The sequence below is a fragment of the Neolamprologus brichardi genome, unplaced genomic scaffold (assembly GCF_056152115.1).
Source record: "Neolamprologus brichardi isolate AB-2024 unplaced genomic scaffold, ASM5615211v1 NODE_ptg000031l+_length_7269946_cov_1, whole genome shotgun sequence".
Taxonomy (NCBI): domain Eukaryota; kingdom Metazoa; phylum Chordata; class Actinopteri; order Cichliformes; family Cichlidae; genus Neolamprologus; species Neolamprologus brichardi.
Genome location: NW_028270136.1, coordinates 5,370,982 through 5,391,272, shown reverse-complemented (window position 1 = coordinate 5,391,272; position 20,291 = coordinate 5,370,982). Strand labels below are relative to the sequence as shown.

Sequence of the window (20,291 nt, the reverse complement as noted above, 5' to 3'; positions counted from 1 at the left end):
GAACAAGGCAGCACGAGCTCAGGGCGGCAGCGTGCGGCTCGTCAGTGCTGCGGCTCCACGTGGTTTGGAAAACAAAGTATTTAACTGAAGTGTATTTTATTTGTGTTCGTTCGTTTTTAACTTGTACTTCTAAATTGGAAGATTATTGTGATCTTGAGATATAAAAATAAACTTAAGTTATTATTTTTCATCTCTCACAATAAGCATCACATGCTGTGCGTTTATCGAGACTTTCAACGCCAGACAGGCCAAGTATGGATCCTCACGCATCCACATTATGTGAGCAGCTGTTCTCCTCCATGAACTATGGTAACAACAAACACGCTCACGCCTCACAGACGACAGCTCACAGTCCTGTAAAGATGAAACTCCGGTCTGCAGACGCTGTGCGCCGAGGTTCAGGAGCAGAAGTCTCATTGTAAACATATCACAGCAGACCCGACGATGTTTGCATGAAGATGCTTTTCAGCATCTCTTTATTGACCACTTTTCACACACGGTTGTTGTACGCACACAGCCGGCTGTAGCTTTGCAGCTCACAGCCCGACACACACCAACACAACAAGCCAGCGAGGCGTGATTGCGGGTGCCGCTCAGGTGCGCCGCCTCCCCTGCAGCGGCACTGCAGACCACGCCCCGCCACACACATTAACCAGGTAAAATACATATTTATCCAGATATTTTGCAAATATCTATTTTTCATTTTTTTTAGCAGCATAGTGCTTTTTTCCAAATATTTTTAAAACTCAGGTCAAGGCTCCGCTACAGGAAATCCCAAAGGTGATATAAGGATGACGCCTCACGCCAGTTTTTGTTTCCTATATGAATAATTTAAGTTCAGCTTTTTAATTCATTTAAAAGAGACCTTCACCTGGGTGTATCTCCTTTTTGTTGTATTTTTTAAGAGTTCAAAATGTGTTAATTACATAAATAAAATTTAATTTTCTCTGTAGCACTTCAAGGATTTCATAAGCAACAAACTCTAGTTGTCTATAAAAGCATAAAGGTAAAAACAATAACAGTGTTATCTTCATTTTAGATGTCAGAAAGTATTTGCGGCTCCCAGAGTTTGCTTTTCTGTGGAAACTGGGTCCAAACGGCTCTTTGTGTTAAAGGTTGCAGACCCCTGCTCTAGCCTCTTAACAGAACTGAAAGTGTAATGAGGAACAGCAGGAGAAATATCATTTTATAATCTGTCATATCAGAGTTGAACAGACAACCTGATGTCGGTGTTGCTGGTTAAAGCAGGTCTCTGTGGCTGTGAGCGATGGTGCAGGAACAGCAGATGATTAAACAGAGAGGAACTGAAGAAAAGTGGATGATTACGTAGACGCGAGGGGAGGCAGCAGCCATTAATTTGATGCGTTTTCCTGTCCCAGATTTGTATGGCTGCTCTGCTCTTCTGACTTTACACTCATGTTACGTTTGATCATCAAAACATCTAAAAACATGACAGACGAGGTCCAAACTTCATAGTGTGGAGTCATTCTGTAGATTAACTGATTTAAGAGTATTTATCTGAAATGTTGTCACAGTGAACCTTATTTAACCTGGATCATAATTCTGGAATATTTTGTAATATAATAAAAATCTGTTTCTGTGCGCGCTCACCTCACTACAAAGTGCTGACATCTGTCGCAGCTAGCAACTGGCTTAGAGGCTGGCAGGGAGTGAAATGATTAGAGTACCTAGAAAATAACCTTGGCTGGGTAATCCCAGCCAATTGGATTGGGAAAGGCTGTCCGGTGGCTTTCGGCCGAGAGCCACGGGCAGCCCTGTGACACTGCAGCTGCTGGTCTGAAGCAGTCCTTCAGTGTGACGACAACTGGACTGCTTCAGATCGTTTTCAGTCTCTTTGGCGAAATGATGCTCTGCTGAGAGGCTTTGTTGCACCAAAAATAAAGAACAGCAAACGTAAACGGTGTGTGGTAGACATGATGCGAGCCAAAAATATGTTGAAACGAATATGAACTGTGAAAACCCCCCGCTGTGATCTAGCAGTACTAACCACTGACCCACTGTGCATATGAGTCAAATCAATAAATGTCAAAGAAAAATCCCTCACGTGTTGGTGCTCTGTGCTCAGTGTGCATGCGTGGCCTCCAGGGCTCCCTTCCTGATAATAATAACAGGCTTTTGACTGAGCTCCCAGGGGGGAGGGGGGGGGGGGGGGGGGGGGGCAGCACTGTAGTCTGAGTGCAAACAGAGGTCTCACCTGAAACATGAATATCTGGAGGACAGATGTCAGGAGAAGGTGAGGACGGTGGGGCTGGCTCCTCTGCACAGATCTACACCAACACACACAAAGACAATAGTTACATAGAATTCCAACACTAATGACCGATGAGTTAAGTAGTGTAGCTAATAAACTCATTCATCGTGTTCATTAATAACAAGAGCGCTGTCCCAAAGGTTGATCCTGTTCATCTAGACGTCGTGTTTTCAGTGGGAGAAACGTTTCATCCAGGTGACGTCTTCAGTCTCAGCTGACTGCAGGTTTCAATCTTATCAACAGCACATTTACATAATGACTGAAACCAGCCCACTGAAGGAACAATCAGTTCTTTGATCATTAATATGTAAATTGTCATGACCATTGATCAATGGCCATGAGTACCATTCACAGAGAGTTGGGGAATGGCTGCAATCACAGCATTGTATGATGGTGACAGATGTACCCTTAGGCCCCCTCCTCGATTCAGAGATGGTCTTTCCCTTATTAGATTTATTAGGTTTAGTAGCTGGTAGTAGCAGAACTGGGACTGAAGCTAGATGATGCAATGGTCTAGCTTCAGTTCTGGTTGTCTCTATATTGACATTAAAGACAACAGTTCAAAGTTCTTTGTGGACCAAACTCTATAAATGAGAAAGTAAAGAAATTAAATTCTTCCAACTTTCTTTAACCTTCTAAGACCAGAACTCTTCCACTGCATGCATTTTAATTTCTCTTTCATATTTGGGCTGATTGGGGCCCAATGAATGTAAAAATAAAGAATTACTAGATTTTTTTTTTTTGCTTTTAAGAAAAATAACAGCCACATATGAGGATATTTGTTTAAAATTGTAATAGAACAGTAGCAGGATAATGTCCTCGTGAGTGGATATCAGGCCCTTGAAGAGCAAAATTGAGTATTTTGGTCTAAATAACCCAAAATGTGATGTCCACATATGTGGACGCCAGGTCCTAGGAGGTTAAAAATCATAATTATTTAATTCAACTCTACTATTTTTACATTTTACATGTCAGAGAGTTTGAACTGGCTACAGTTTCACTTTGTAAAATCACTCTGATGTTGACCCACCTTATGTAACATGCTATATACTGTGAGAAGTACAACTACTCTTTAGTCAATAACAGTTCATTAATCAGAGTGTTTATTGGACTATGTTATACCAAAGTACATCGGCCTTTTCAAAGTTATTTGGTTGATCTATGAGACTTTAGCTCAAAGAATAAATGTAGTCTTAACCTTCAATTTTTGAAACAACATAATCGACACATTTAAGGACACCTGGTGTTTTTTGTGTTTTTGAATGAGGATAAATAGCAACAGTAACTCTGTTTCCCAGCTCAGTCAGTTTGTTTCTTTTATCCTGCAGTCGGTGTGCTGATATAGGTACAGAAGATACAACTCTAATCACTTTTCTTTTACACTTTTCTGCTTCTTCTGCAACTTCTGGTGTGCTGTGAGAGTAACAGGCCACTTCTTCTATGAATGACCTGTAGGAGGCGTGTATGTGGTGGAGCTCACCTCAGGTGATCGGATGTGGACTTTTAAGCGTCCAGAGTTGTAGCTGTTGCCCGACACTCGCTGGAGCCCATTGTGAAGAGACGTGCTGCTGGGGAAAAGTCCTTTACCCGGGATGAAGGCTATGTCCACAGCAGTATCTTGGCTAGAGACAAACACATAAGCGTGTGATCAGTGTTGGCACACAAAGCGTGGTCCATATATGTGGGACATTTTGTTTACCCATCTACAAAAACACATTCAACTTTGGGCTTAAAGTGTCGTATCAGCTTTGACGCTGTATTTACAGGTGGGTCTGTGGCAGTCTGTGTAAAGATCAGATCAGGTTGGTTTATCCAACCCAGGATCGAAGATGCTGTAGAAGATAATGTTTCCACAGTATGAAGGTTTATTTATTTAAGTATTATAAGTTATTAGCTTAAACTGTTACAAGAAAAACTGTTAGTCCTAAGAGAGTGATATGAGCTTTTCTCAGTTTGAACTGATTTCAATGATCTACATGTAACCCAGTGAACTGGAAGAGTGTATATCCATGCCATCACACTGCTTTATGTCTTTTACAGACAATGTTTTACACTTATACTCATCATAGTATCCACCATCCTCTTTACAATGTGTCTAAAACCGTGAGACTTTTTCTTAAGTCTAATCTGGCCTTGCTGTTATCTAGCTGCTTGATGGAAAAAGCCACCACTCTTGCACAAAAAGCCTTTTACATGGATTTCCATGTAAGGGGAGGGATTTCATCATATAATGTCAATCTCACAAATGACTTTTTGTGTTTTTCACAGAATGTGCCAAAATCCTGAATCATGTGCTCTCACTGTCTGCCTGGTTCCCCATAATTTCATTGTATATGTACAATGACAATAAAGGGCTATTCTATTCTATTCTATTCTATTCTATTCTATTGTACAGAGATGTCTTTTGACTTTATGCTCTGTGTTTCCAACTGCAGGTGTCACACTTGGAGTCAGTTCCAGACCTTGGATCTTATTTCTTTATGAGGAAGCTTTGAAAAATCTATCCTGCCTGCATCTGTCAGCTGTCCAACCCTGTGTATAGGAATAACTCTGTTTCAGTGGGTACTGCAGTACTTTTGTTAGGTATATCTTGAAACTGAAACTGTGAAAACATTCATTGTCTGACTCTAACTTAATATGTGTTGGAAAACAGTAAAAATAACAAAGAAATCATGTCAATGTCCAAAAACACACAGAACACTATGATCAAAACTGCTTATACTGTAGCACTGTGTATACACTGGCTCATTGTTCCACACTAGACTTTGGTACATGTACACAACATGAACACCACTCACCTGAATTTCACTTTGTTTAGCATGCTTTTGGCCTCTTCATGTGTCACACCAATCAAGGACTCCTTGTTAATAGCAATGAGCTGATCTCCCGGTCTCAACCGTCCATCCTGCACAACAGGGAGACAGTTTTATTCCCACTGAGCAGGAGGCTACAAACCCTGTTTCTCCTTATTTAAAAGTACAATAAACTGTCAGGGCCACTTCTAAGAATCAAAGTACTTATCCAAGTCTAGTCATTATCAGCTCTTTTCAACTGCAGGAACATAACTGCAACATGTATTTCAGTTCAATCCAATTCAATTTTACTCATATAGCACCAAATCATAACAACAGTTGGCTCAAGGTGCTTTGTTCTGTAAAGCACGATCAATAATACAGACAAATCAAAGAAAATTCCAACAACGATGATGACCCCCTAATGAGCAAGTGCTTTGGCAATTGTGTGAAGGAAGAACTCCCTTTTAACAGGAAGAAACCTCCAGCAGAACCAGGCCCAGGGAGGGGCGGCGACCAGATAGGGGAGAGGAGAGAAAGACAAGCTGAGGAAGAGAGTGAATCATGAATCATAACTAATGATGAAATGCAGGGAGGTGTATAAACAGGTGATGAGTGAGAAAGGGTGAGAGAAGGAAAAATGCATCATGGGAATCCCCGGCAGCCTACATCTATTGCAGCATAACTAAGGGAGGATTCAGGGTCACCTGGTCCAGCCCTAACTATATGCTTTAGCAAAAAGGAAAGTTTGAAGCCTAATCTTAAAAGTAGAGATAGTGTCTGTCTCCTGAATCCAAACTGGAAGCTGGTTCCACAGAAGAGGGGCCTGAAAACTGAAGGCTCTGCCTCCCATTCTACTTTTAAATACTCTAGGAACAACAAGTAGGCCTGCAGAGCGAGAGCGAAGTGCTCTAATAGGGTGATATGGTACTACAAGGTCATTAAGATAAGATGGGGCCTGATTATTTAAGACCTTGTATGTGAGGAACAGGATTTTGAATTCTGGATTTAACAGGAAGCCACAACAGGAGAAATCTGCTCTCTCTTTCTAGTCCCTGTCAGGACTCTTGCTGCAGCATTTTGGATTAACTGAAGGCTTTTCAGGGAGTTTTTAGGACTTCCTGATAATAATGAATTACAGTCGTCCAGCCTGGAAGTAATAAATGCATGAACTAGTTTTTCAGCGTCACTCTGAGACAGGATATTTCTAATTTTAGAGATGTTGCACATATGGAAGAAAGCATCCATCCATCCATTTTCTTCCACTTATCCGAGGCCGGGTCGCGGGGGCAGCAGCCTAAGCAGAGAGGCCCAGACCTCCCTCTCCCCAGCCACCTCTTCCAGCTTATCCGGGGGAAAACCAAGGCGTTCCCAGGCCAGCCGAGAGATATAATCTCTCCAGCGTGTCCTGGATCTGCCCCGGGGCCTCCTCCCGGTGGGACATGCCCGGAAAACCTCACCCAGGAGGCGCCCAGGGGGCATCCTTGTCAGATGGCTGAACCACCTCAGCTGGCTCCTTTCGATGTGGAGGAGCAGCGGCTCTACTCTGAACCCCTCCCAAATGGCCGAACTTCTCACCCTATCTCTAAGGGAGAGGCCAGCCACCCTTCGGAGGAAGCCCATTTCCGTTGCTTGTATTCATGATCTCGTTCTTTCGGTCACTACCCACAGCTCGTGACCATAGGTGAGGGTAAGGGCATAGATCGACCGGTAAATTGAGAGCTTCACTTTTATACTCAGCTCTCTCTTCACCACGACGGACCAGTACAGCGTCCGGATCACTGCAGCCGCTGCACCAATCCATCTGTCGATCTCCTGCTCCCTTCTCCCATCACTCGCAAACAAGACCCCGAGATACTTGAACTCCTCCACTTTGGGCAGGAACTCATCCCCGACCTGGAGTGGGCACTCCACCCTTTTCCGGCTGAGGACCATGACCTCAGATTTGGAGGTGCTGATCCTCATTCCCACTGCTTCACACTCGGCTGCGAACCGTTCCAGTGCAAGCTGGAGGCCATCACCTGATGAAGCCAACAGAACCACATCATCTGCAAAAAGCAGAGATGAGACCACCGAAGCGAAAGCCCTCCGCCACTTGGCTACGCCTAGAAATTCTGTCCATAAAAATTATGAACAGAATTGGTGACAAAGTGCAGCCCTGGTGGAGCCCATCACCCACCAGGAACGAGTCCGACTTATTGCCCGCTATGCGAACCAAGCTCTTGCAATGGTCGTATAAGGACTGAATGGCCCGTAGCAATGTGCCAGACACCCCATACTCCCGGAGCACCCCCCACAGGACCCGCCAAGGGACATGGTCGAATGCCTTCTCCAAGTCCACAAAACACATGTAGACTGGTTGGGCAAACTCCCATGCGCCCTTGAGTATCCTCGAGAGCATAAAGAGCTGGTCCAGTGTTCCACGACCGGGACAAAAACCGCATTGTTCCTCCTGTATCCGAGGTTCGACTAACGGATGAACTCTCCTCTCCAGCACCCTGGCATGGACTTTCCCAGGGAGGCTGAGGAGTATGATTTCCCTGTAGTTGGAACACACCCTTCGGTTCCCCTTTCTTAAAGATGTGGACCACCACCCCGGTCTGCCAGTCCAGGGGTACTGCCCCTGATCCCCAGGCAACATTGCAGAGACATGTCAACCAAGACAGCCTTACAACATCCAGAGCCTTCAGGAACTCGGGGCAGACCTCATCCACCCCAGGGGCTCTGCCACCAAGGAGTTGTTTAACTGCCTCAGTGACCTCGACCTCAGATATTGGCTGTCATCCCCTTCGTCCCCAAACTCTGCTTACGCCACGGAAGACATGCCAGTGGGATTGAGGAGGTCATCGAAGTATTCCTTCCACCGTCTGACGATTTTCTCAGTCGAAGTCAGCAGCACTCCACCCACACTATACACATTGCAGTTGGAACACCGCTTTCCCCTCCTGAGTCACCTGACGGTTTGCCAGAATCTCTTCGAGACAGTCCGAAAGTCTTTTTCCATGGCCTCTCCAAACTCCTCCCACACCCGAGTTTTTGCTTCCGCCACTGCCCGAGCCGCATTCCGCTTGGCCTGTCGGTACCTATGAGCTGGCCACAGGCTAACCAGGCCCGGTAGGACTCCTTCTTCAGGTTGGTGGCTCCCCTCACCTCAGGTGTCCACCATTTGGTTCGGGGTTTACCAAAGCGACAGGCACCAACCACCTTGCGGCCGCAGCTCCGTGCAGCGGCTTCGGCAATGGAGATGCTGAACATAGTCCATTCGGACTCAATGTCCCCAGTCTCCCTCGGCATGCTGTTGAAGCTCTGCCGGAGGTGTGAGTTGAAGATCTCGCGGACGGGGGCCTCTGCTAGACATTCCCAGCACATCCTCACTGTACGTTTGGGTGTGCCAGGTCTGTCCAGCATCCTCCCTTGCCACCTAGTCCAACTCACCACCAGGTGGTGATCAGTTGACAGCTCAGCCCCTCTCTTTACCCGAGTGTCCAAAACATATGGCCTCAGGTCTGGTGATACAATTACAAAATCAATCATCGACCTGTGGCCTAGAGTGTCCTGGTGCCACGTGCACCTATGGACACTCTTATGTTCAAACATGGTGTTCGTTATGGCCAAACTGGGGTTTGCACAGAAGTCCAATAACAAAGCACTGCTCAGGTTAAGATCTGGGAAGCCGTTCCTCCCAATCAAGTCCTTGCAGGTCTCACTGTTGTTGCCCACGTGAGCAGTGAAGTCTCCCAGTAGGAGAACAGAGTCCCCAGGAGGAGCACCCTCCAGTGCCAGACAACATAGCCCCTGGGATCCCTGGGACACACAAACCCTCCACCACAATATTCTCATTCTCAGAGGGGTGGAAGAAAGCAGTCTTACATATTTGTGTAATATGTGCGTTGAAGGACATATCCTGGTCAAAAATGACTTCAAGGTTCCTCACAGTGTTACTGGAGGCCAAGGTAATGCCATCCAGAGTAAGAATCTGGTTAGATACCATATTTCTAAGATTTTCAGGGCCGAGTACAATAACCTCAGTTTGATCTGAATTTAGAAGTTATGTTATGCCTTCTAATGTTACTGTCTCAGGGAAGCATGTATAATGTAGACATTTACTCGCCGGGACCGCATACTCATTTTAGGTTTGACAGCATTTCTAGTAAACAATGAGAGAAAGAAAACACAAACGAACAGCTTGTAGTGGGGGAGAGGGGGGTCATGTATAGACAAAGAAGGGGTGTGTGTGAAGGTCCTGCTCCTGAAATTCAGAAAAATGATCTCCAAGAACTAGTCCTAGCAATGAACCCTGTGGAACTCCATATCAGTTTGGATCAGTTTGGTGGTGAGGATGTCTGGTATTAAGGTGTTGAAGGCTGAGCTGTAGTCAAAGAAGAGCATCCTCATGTAGTGCTTCCTGTTCTCCAAATGGCTCAGCGCTCTCTGAAGGGTGATGGGAACAACATACTCTATGGACTAATTTGACAGCAAGCAAACTGGTGGGGGTCAAGGGAGGGGGTACAGTCTCTGATTGGCTGAGACCCTATCCGCTCAAAACACTTTATGACTAGTCTACATATGCACGCCTCAATTTCTTCTTTCTTATTCTTATGGATAAAGCATGAGGAGAGCGGAAGAGCGAGGAAAAGGAGACTAAACGGTGCTTCATTTCTCCTCTTCCTCTCTACTCATGTTTCATTCAGTTATCTCATGGCCTTCCACTCAGAGATCAAGGAGTGAGGGCTCAAGCAAGCATGCTGAAACTGAATATTGACAAAGATGATGACAAAGTCTCACTGTAGGAGATTTGTTAGCTGTAAGTGTAGTTTGTACGTCTTGTTCTGCAGTTTGTGTAAAAAGAAAGGTGATAGGACCTTTAGCTAACACAAACTGTAACACAAACTGCGATTTAAATAAGCAAAGGCTTTGCTCCATGATGGCATGTCTTCCACTTCATCACACCGCTAGTCTTTCCCTCTCATTGCACTTTAGGTTTATTTGAGGCTGCTGTCCTCTTTTCTTACCCGGTGACAGTCTCCTCCTGACAGGACCTCCTGGATGAAGACTGCAGGGCCGTCAGGCCTGTTGGAACCTCCTCCAATGGTGATGCCTAAACTGCCGGATCGTGCTATTGAAATAAGTTGAATCACCCCTTCACCTGGATGACTAAGAACACAAAGACACAGATAATCAATTCTGGAAGTTAGGAAAAGGGGTCTGTGGTACACCTCAACTTACAGGACCTGCTTCTAACAACTGGGTGGAAGACAAGAACTAAAATTGCGTCCAGTGTTACTGGCAACTCGGAGGGTTTTTATTTAGCTTGAGTCCACACCTATAGCCAATTTAGAATGAGATCAACCTAACGTATATGCCTTTGGACAGAAACACAGGGAAATGATGCAAATAACACAATAAAGGCTGATCGCAAGATTCAAGAGTGGATAATGGCAGAAGTAGTTCCATGGTTAAGAAAAACAGCTTAACATAGTTCAGGGACTCACTCGAGGATTTAGGTGTATCATTGGCAACAGCGTACAATCAAGAGATGAATGAATGAAATACAACAAGGTGCAAACCACAGGTTACACTCAGAACTGGAGGCCAGATTAGACTTTGACAGAAACAAGACTTTGCTCTCGAAATGGGAAAACAATGTCTTTGGACAGATGAAACCAGGATGAACTCTGATCACAACGTTTGAAGGAGAACAGAAAGGAGAACATGATCCAAAGAACATGTGTCCATCATGGCAGTGGCAGTTAGAGCATTGGTATACATCAGAGTCAAAGCTTTGTTGTCAAACACCATACGTACACATCATACACAGAAAATTGAACTTCACAGTGCTCCCATTACATATTACATTATGTTACAAATACACAACAGCGTACAACACAATCTAATTGTTTGTAGGCAACAGTTGGTGTGGATGTTGGGGGGGGGGGGGGGGGGGGAATCAGGGAAGGGCGATGGTGGAGAGTTTTGTATGTCTGGTGTGGGGTTCAGAGGGAAAAGGTGAATGAAGGTGTTCATCTGTAAGTCTGATACCAATAAAAAAAAGAGTACATGGAGACAAGGACAAAACACAAACTATGGAAGAAAAGGGACACTTTTGTTTTTAATTTTACATTTGCACGTAACCTTTTGTATTGTCTATACTGTCGATTTTGTTACCTAACGTTCTGTTTATTTTAACCTTTGTGAATGCCTGTTCATGAAAAGCACTTAATAAATACACTTTACTCTAAATTCTTCTTAGAGTCCTTCTACAATGTCAAAGCAAAGCAGAAAGGAAGCAAAGAAAAGGAAAGCAAAGAAAAAGAAGCAAAGAAAAGGAAAGCGGAAAGGAAGAAAAGAAAAGGAAGCAAAGAAAAGGAAAGCAGAAAGGAAGCAAAGAAAAAGAAGCAAAGAAAAGGAAGCAAAGAAAAGGAAGCAAAGAAAAGGAAAGCAGAAAGGAAGCAAAGAAAAGGAAGAAAAGAAAAGGAAAGCAGAAAGGAAGCAAAGAAAAGGAAAGCAGAAAGGAAGCAAAGAAAAGGAAGCAAAGAAAAGGAAGCAAAGAAAACGAAAGCAGAAAGGAAGCAAAGAAAAGGAAGCAAAGAAAAGGAAGCAAAGAAAAGGAAAGCGGAAAGGAAGCAAAGAAAAGGAAGCAAAGAAAAGGAAAGCAGAAAGGAAGCAAAGAAAAGGAAGCAAAGAAAAGGAAAGTGGAAAGGAAGCAAAGAAAAGGAAGCAAAGAAAAGGGAGCAAAGAAAAGGAAAGCAGAAAGGAAGCAAAGGAAAGGAAGCAAAGAAAAGGAAAGCGGAAAGGAAGCAAAGAAAAGGAAGCAAAGAAAAGGAAAGCGGAAAGGAAGCAAAGAAAAGGAAAGTAGAAAGGAAGCAAAGAAAAGAAAGCAAAGAAAAGGAAAGCAGAAAGGAAGCAAAGAAAAGGAAGCAAAGAAAAGGAAAGCAAAGAAAAGGAAGCAAAGAAAAGGAAGCAAAGAAAAGGAAACAAAGAAAAGGAAAGCAGAAAGGAAGCAAAGAAAAGGATGCAAAGAAAAGGAAAGCAGAAAGGAAGCAAAGAAAAGAAAGCAAAGAAAAGGAAAGCAGAAAGGAAACAAAGAAAAGGAAGCAAAGAAAAGGAAGCAAAGAAAAGGAAAGCAGAAAGGAAGCAAAGAAAAGGAAGCAAAGAAAAGGAAGCAAAGAAAAGGAAGCAAAGAAAAGGAAAGCAGAAAGGAAGCAAAGAAAAGGAAGCAAAGAAAAGGAAGCAAAGAAAAGGAAAGCAGAAAGGAAGCAAAGAAAAGGAAGCAAAGAAAAGGAAAGCAGAAAGGAAACAAAGAAAAGGAAGCAAAGAAAAGGAAAGCAGAAAGGAAGCAAAGAAAAGGAAAGCAGAAAGGAAACAAAGAAAAGGAAGCAAAGAAAAGGAAAGCAGAAAGGAAGCAAAGAAAAGGAAGCAAAGAAAAGGAAAGCAGAAAGGAAACAAAGAAAAGGAAGAAAAGAAAAGGAAAGCAAAGAAAAGGAAGCAAAGAAAAGGAAGCAAAGAAAAGGAAGCAAAGAAAAGGAAAGCAGAAAGGAAGCAAAGAAAAGGATGCAAAGAAAAGGAAAGCAGAAAGGAAGCAAAGAAAAGGAAGCAAAGAAAAGGAAGCAAAGAAAAGGAAAGCAGAAAGGAAACAAAGAAAAGGAAGCAAAGAAAAGGAAGCAAAGAAAAGGAAGCAAAGAAAAGGAAAGCAGAAAGGAAGCAAAGAAAAGGAAGCAAAGAAAAGGAAAGCAGAAAGGAAACAAAGAAAAGGAAGCAAAGAAAAGGAAAGCAGAAAGGAAGCAAAGAAAAGGAAGCAAAGAAAAGGAAAGCAGAAAGGAAACAAAGAAAGGAAGCAAAGAAAAGGAAAGCAGAAAGGAAACAAAGAAAAGGAAGCAAAGAAAAGGAAAGCAGAAAGGAAGCAAAGAAAAGGAAGCAAAGAAAAGGAAGCAAAGAAAAGGAAAGCAGAAAGGAAACAAAGAAAAGGAAGCAAAGAAAAGGAAGCAAAGAAAAGGAAAGCAGAAAGTAAGCAAAGAAAAGGAAGCAAAGAAAAGGAAAGCAGAAAGGAAACAAAGAAAAGGAAACAAAGAAAAGGAAGCAAAGAAAAGGAAAGCAGAAAGGAAGCAAAGAAAAGGAAGCAAAGAAAAGGAAAGCAGAAAGGAAACAAAGAAAAGGAAGCAAAGAAAAGGAAGCAAAGAAAAGGAAAGCAGAAAGGAAGCAAAGAAAAGAAAGCAAAGAAAAGGAAGCAAAGAAAAGGAAGCAAAGAAAAGGAAAGCAGAAAGGAAGCAAAGAAAAGAAAGCAAAGAAAAGGAAGCAAAGAAAAGGAAGCAAAGAAAAGGAAGCAAAGAAAAGGAAAGCAGAAAGTAAGCAAAGAAAAGGAAGCAAAGAAAAGGAAGCAAAGAAAAGGAAAGCAGAAAGGAAACAAAGAAAAGGAAGCAAAGAAAAGGAAAGCAGAAAGGAAGCAAAGAAAAGGAAGCAAAGAAAAGGAAAGCAGAAAGGAAACAAAGAAAGGAAGCAAAGAAAAGGAAAGCAGAAAGGAAACAAAGAAAAGGAAGCAAAGAAAAGGAAAGCAGAAAGGAAGCAAAGAAAAGGAAGCAAAGAAAAGGAAGCAAAGAAAAGGAAAGCAGAAAGGAAACAAAGAAAAGGAAGCAAAGAAAAGGAAGCAAAGAAAAGGAAAGCAGAAAGTAAGCAAAGAAAAGGAAGCAAAGAAAAGGAAAGCAGAAAGGAAACAAAGGAAAGGAAGCAAAGAAAAGGAAGCAAAGAAAAGGAAAGCAGAAAGGAAGCAAAGAAAAGGAAGCAAAGAAAAGGAAAGCAGAAAGGAAACAAAGAAAAGGAAGCAAAGAAAAGGAAGCAAAGAAAAGGAAAGCAGAAAGGAAGCAAAGAAAAGAAAGCAAAGAAAAGGAAGCAAAGAAAAGGAAGCAAAGAAAAGGAAAGCAGAAAGGAAGCAAAGAAAAGAAAGCAAAGAAAAGGAAGCAAAGAAAAGGAAGCAAAGAAAAGGAAAACGGAAAGAAAGCAAAGAAAAGGAAGCAAAGAAAAGGAAAGCAGAAAGGAAACAAAGAAAAGGAAGCAAAGAAAAGGAAGCAAAAAAAAGGAAAGCAGAAAGGAAGCAAAGAAAAGGAAGCAAAGAAAAGGAAAGCAGAAAGGAAGCAAAGAAAAGGAAGCAAAGAAAAGGAAGCAAAGAAAAGGAAAGCAGAAAGGAAGCAAAGAAAAGGAAGCAAAGAAAAGGAAAGCAGAAAGGAAACAAAGAAAAGGAAGCAAAGAAAAGGAAGCAAAGAAAAGGAAAGCAGAAGGGAAGCAAAGAAAAGGAAGCAAAGAAAAGGAAAGCAGAAAGGAAGCAAAGAAAAGGAAGCAAAGAAAAGGAAGCAAAGAAAAGGAAAGCAGAAAGGAAGCAAAGAAAAGGAAGCAAAGAAAAGGAAGCAAAGAAAAGGAAAGCAGAAAGGAAGCAAAGAAAAGAAAGCAAAGAAAAGGAAGCAAAGAAAAGGAAGCAAAGAAAAGGAAAACGGAAAGAAAGCAAAGAAAAGGAAGCAAAGAAAAGGAAAGCAGAAAGGAAACAAAGAAAAGGAAGCAAAGAAAAGGAAGCAAAAAAACGGAAAGCAGAAAGGAAGCAAAGAAAAGGAAGCAAAGAAAAGGAAAGCAGAAAGGAAGCAAAGAAAAGGAAGCAAAGAAAAGGAAAGCAGAAAGGAAGCAAAGAAAAGGAAGCAAAGAAAAGGAAAGCAGAAAGGAAACAAAGAAAAGGAAGCAAAGAAAAGGAAGCAAAGAAAAGGAAAGCAGAAGGGAAGCAAAGAAAAGGAAGCAAAGAAAAGGAAAGCAGAAAGGAAGCAAAGAAAAGGAAGCAAAGAAAAGGAAGCAAAGAAAAGGAAAGCAGAAAGGAAGCAAAGAAAACGAAGCAAAGAAAAGGAAAGCAGAAAGGAAGCAAAGAAAAGGAAGCAAAGAAAAGGAAGCAAAGGAAAGGAAAGCAGAAAGGAAACAAAGAAAACGAAGAGAAGGAAACTAATGGACGATTCAGGTTCCGGTTACCTTGGCAACCAGAGTCTGGATTGTCCATTAGTGACCAACTATGAGCTACACAGCGATGCCTGACTCTTGCATTTCTTTAGGGCAGAGGTGGATGAGGAGGGCTGGATTTGTTTATTTGGCTCCACCTTCAGCTTCCTGTTGCTGTGTTTCCTTTCAGGAGCATCTGGAAGGAAAAGCTTCGCTCACTTTTACTTCGAGTACTGATGCTCGATTGTTGGGTTTTTCTCTGTACCTATGAAGCACCTTGAGGCGACTTTTGTTGTGATTTGGCGCTATATAAATACAATTGAATTGAATTGAATGCTGCACTGATGCTGCGCTGCAGCTGCCAACCAATTCCCAAATCCCTCCAATCTGATTCTGTCTGAGTCAAGTCATTTTCCTCCACATCCATAGTCTCCGCCCACAGCCGACCTGCAGCACGCTAACATCATTACATCAATGCAGTCTGATGTTAGCGAGCAGCTCCAGAAAAGCAGTTACAACCGTACACCTGGGGTTTGACCCCATTTATAATCCCATCAACATCGGCATGGAAGAAGATTGGCCTTCTGGGTAATGTAGTTCAGATTCAGAGACTTGAAGGATGGCGAGGTCTTCTGAGCTCGATGGAGCGATGGATGTGAGGCAGGATGGACAGAGAGGAGTTTTAAAGAGGAAAACCAGCACAGAAACACACCTGCTGGTGAAGTGTGTGTGTTTGCAGTGTGAAAGGCAGCAGATGGTGAAGGTTTGCTGCGTTTGGTGAACAGTGTGATAGTTCACTGATACACTGATTCTACTGATACAGCTTTGTTTTAGCTATGCTGGGTTAAAGCAATTTGATTGGTTTCAATAATAAACAAATGGTTACTGGTTCATGTTTAAAATAAACAATGTTTCCTACTGGTCTGAAACAGGAAGTGAACAGCAGAGTCTGATGTTAGTCAGAGTTATGGATGGTAACCTCCCACAGAGAGGCGGGATGGCCACTTTTAATCACCTCCTGATAGGAGGCACACTGTCTCCAAACAATCACAGTCTCAGACAGACTGAGACTGATTGCAGATAAGTGCAACTCATCTGCAATGTGTCTCTTTGCAGTAGGGGCTACTCAGATCAGCTGGTTATATTCTGGGTTTATTCCTACATAAACCAAGGCTGCCATCCTGCAGCAGCTCTGTCATGATCTGTGGAAGAGTTTTGTCATTTCTGTCTCCAGTCACAGCTTTCCTTGTGTAAATGGAGCCTAAACAATCTGGAAAAAGTCCTGCAGCTTCCCAAAACACAGATAAGATTTTCTTTTATTTTCTTGTTTCATTATTATGATGTTCTGACTTTAATTACATTAGCCCTGCTGACATCTTCCCTTAATGAAAGTGGTTCACTCAACCACTTTGTTCATCCCAACCTAACCAACCAGAACTTATTATTTTAGCTCCAAGACTTTCTTGATGGTCGGGTTGACAGTGAGCCTGTATTAAATACGAACTCTTACCTGAGGGAGCGCAGCATGGGCCCACTGTTGTTGTACATACTCTGAGAGCCTGCTGGGCTCAACAGCAAAGGACTCTGGGAGCGTGACGAGGAACCGGATGATGTGCTATCCAGGTAGCGACCTCCTTTGGATTTGAAAAACAAACAAACAGAAAATTACATGAGAGAGATAACCCAGATTACAGTTACTTTAGGAAAGGGCAGTTAGCAATCCAGACTTTCAGCTGCTCCCTGTAGCACACAGCAGATCATCTGCCTCCATCTCACCCTATCCCAGCATCCTCCTCTGTCACACCGGGATATCCTCCTTCACTACATGCATGAGTCTCTGAGGTCTTCCTCTTTTCCTCCTGCCTAGCAGCTCCATCTTCAGCATCCTTTGTCCGATATATCCACTCTCCCTCCTCTGCTTGTTTCCAAAACCATCCCAAACCCCCTGAACTCACTTCCACCCACTCCACCTCACTGCCTGTTGCTTTGGATACTTGATCCCTGTATTTAAACTACCTTTGCACCTTCATGCTGACCTTTCCACCATCTCCCTCCATACTCCAGTATTCTGTCTGGCTTGTACAGACTTTCATTAGTCCAGTCTCCAGAGCATACCTCCACCTCTTAAGGCTCTCTTCCACCTGCTCTCTACTCTCACAATTTTCTCTGCAGAAATCAGGATCACGTATTAGTCAGTTTGCTCTTTTTAAATTCATTTCCATAAAAGTGTCTCATAGTATGTCTTCATTAAATTGCCCCATTTTGCATTTTTTCCTTTTAGAACATTATTTCTACTTGAGTCTTAATTCCTATAAATATGTAACACGAGCAAACTGGTCTCATACTACACATATAATAGAGTGTTCTCTGTTTTTATTTTTCTTCTAGTTTGTACTTGAACCGTAGCTTAAAGACCTCAGTGCAATGTTTTAGCATCAGTGAGGGTTTAGATTAGCACACCAGACACATCACAATCAGTGTTTTTACACCAAGCGAGGAGTGGTCCATGCAGCCTACAGCAGCCAACAGCATGGACCAGCTCGTCACTGCTGTTAGGATCTTTTTCTCGCTGTTCTTGTGTCTCTAGAGAGACTTTCAGGCTCTTCCTGTGAACCATCCATACTAACAATTCTTAACACAGTCCTATAATGCAAACCACATTATAGTGCAATCTCTCTTTATTCTGGAGCCTGATGTATCAGCAGCACTGCTCACATGCTGGAGCTCTGTTTAACAGCTCTGCAGCAGCTGGCTGCCTCCTCTCCAAGTCAAACAGATGTTGGTAAATGTGCACTTGTCGTGAGGCATTTTAAGGTCGACTTACTCCTTCCTGCCTATAGGCAGAGTCCTCTGACTAAAATAGAACGGCTGTTTTCTAATTTCGATTTCAAATGTTAAAGGTCATGTTGGTCTTTGCTTTAGAAATTGGACAACAGTTTGAAGAATACCTGAAAGTATACTTTTTAAACACAAACTGATCAGGAAAATAATACCAAATAATAATAAAATAGTAATTGCATAATCAGTAGACTGAGACATGACTTTCTCATGGACTTTAAGGCCATTTTCCACTGTTTCCATGGTGTGACTGCTAACCACGCTCCCTAAGAAACGGTCAGCACTGTTGAAAAGCTGCATGTTAATCCAAACCACAACCACCAAACACCATCAAGTCATTGGTTCAGGTATGTGGATGACACCAGGGTGACAATTAAATCTCAGGACTTACCACAATTTACTAGATCTCATCATCTCAGTGGACCGACACATCAACTTCACCAGGGAGGATATGAAAAGTGGCAGGTTAGCCTTCTTAGACCGTAAGATTTCCATCAGTAATGGGGGACATCTAAAAGCTGACGTGTACCGTAAACCTACACATATGGACGCTTCAACACAGAGCGAACACCATCCCCACTGACACAGCGGCCAGGGAGGCAGAAGAACATCAAGAAGGCCCTGAGTAAATGTGGTTATCCCAGCTGGACTTTTGTCAGAGCTGGGAAGGCTCCTAAAGAAAGCTCCAGCCGATCCAGGAGAGAAGGACAACCACTGTCTATGCAAAAGCCCGTAGTGATCCTGTACGTGTCAGGAGTATTGCAGCAGTTGATTTTCTCTAAAAGATGCATCTCTGTGGCTTTTAAACCCCAAAACATGCAGCAGTAAAGATCAGTCCACCCGGCACAAACAGAGTATGGTGTTCCTAGGGAGCCTGGCTAGCTTAACTGTTCTTATGGGCTACTGTCACAGCATGGAAACAAATGGCCTTGATGAAAAAAGTCCATCAGAAAGCGACTTCTCAGTCTATTGATTATTGTTAGCTAATGACTCAGCTTCCTGACAGAGACGTAACAGAAAAAAGCTGTTTTGTCTCTGGCAGGAAGCCCCGAAGGCAGTTTGATCTGCTGCAAAGACTGTACCGTGTTGTCTTCATCCAAAGCAGAGGGGCAGAGAAAAACATGTTTCTCTACATGCAAACACATTATTACAGCAGTACTGTGTCACGTGCATGACAAAAACCCTTTGTTCTAATGCAAATGCAGCAACAGCTTTCTATTAAGAAAGAGATGAAAATGAAAGAGCTCAGCAGAAACATCCCTACCTTGCTGGATCGGAGAGTTCCGTGTTGATCCAGTGCTGCCATTAGATCCATATTTCTCTAGCAGATCAGCAAATTCTCTCCTTTTCAAGAGAAACAGATGTTGAACATGTCAGAAACAATTCAAATGAACAGCAGGCAATCATTCTGCTGAGTACTTTTTGCAGCCCTTCTTTATACCCAAAAACATCAGGACACTGTGTAAAATGTAATGTGATTACTTTTTAGGCTTCATCAATACATATTTTATCAAAACATAAACATATCAAATGTTTCCATTGAGAGGTTTTTATATTTCATGAACAATATGAGCACATACAGCTCATATTTCAGCAAAGTTAGGTCAGGGTCACGAAATGCTGGACAACTCAAAAGAAACAGCTGCAGCTGATCATGTTAGCTGGTAACAGGTCAGCAGCATCATTGTGTGTAGAACAATAGAACAATTTTAGAATAAGATTGCTTTAATGACACAGTTATATTAGTTAACCACAACTAAACTAAAAAACTAAAACTAGGTGTGAAAAACATTGTAATTAACTGAAATAAAAATGAAGGCCTTCATATTTGAACACTGCAGCTATTAGAACAGCATTGCTTCTGAACTGGCCTCCCTGCAGACCTTTCACCACCTGAGAACATTTAGAGACTTATGAAATGAAAATGAGCCGGGACTGCTGAGAGTCCTCCTTAGCTCACAGACCATTATGGAAGCAGGGATGCTACACAGTGGAAACATGCGCTTTTCCAGTGTTTTTCACACATGTTGCTGCCATCAAATTCAACATTTTAAACATTTGAAATAAATTATTTTCTATGTTCGATTGTGAATAACAAACAGTGTTGTTGTTTCATGAGACAGCCCACAATCTTACAACACCACACTATGGTAGTCCCTGTGGACGCTGATTTAAATTTGGCATTTCTTAGCGGATTATGAGAAGCAGTCACATTGGCTGTGGAAAAATAAAGACACAAACTGAGCTTGGAAAGAAAATAAAAACACCTCACACCTGCTATTATCAGCAGCAGCAGACGATTGGGTTAAAGGTGCCGTTTAACAGTGAAGGATGAGCAGATGTGACTGACGGGACATTTAGGGTCTAATATCGCACCATGACACGCCTGTTCAGCAACATTCACCATCCGTGTGTGCGTCTGCACA

At 42.7% G+C, this 20,291-nt stretch overlaps 1 protein-coding gene across 2 annotated transcripts in view; it reads right to left on the bottom strand.

Annotated features, from left to right (window-relative positions):
- The window catches only part of si:dkeyp-72e1.9 (syntaxin-binding protein 4), an 82,812-nt gene that overhangs the window by 16,744 nt on the left and 45,777 nt on the right, over positions 1-20,291 (bottom strand). For both annotated transcript variants that reach the window (XM_087837350.1, XM_087837351.1), the window contains exons 6-11: positions 19,130-19,209; positions 16,538-16,661; positions 10,077-10,218; positions 5,071-5,177; positions 3,753-3,894; positions 2,216-2,288 (exon numbers count right to left, since the gene is read on the bottom strand). In XM_087837350.1, the coding sequence (XP_087693476.1) occupies positions 2,216-2,288; positions 3,753-3,894; positions 5,071-5,177; positions 10,077-10,218; positions 16,538-16,661; positions 19,130-19,209 (668 nt within the window). The remainder of the gene's footprint in view (positions 1-2,215; positions 2,289-3,752; positions 3,895-5,070; positions 5,178-10,076; positions 10,219-16,537; positions 16,662-19,129; positions 19,210-20,291) is intronic.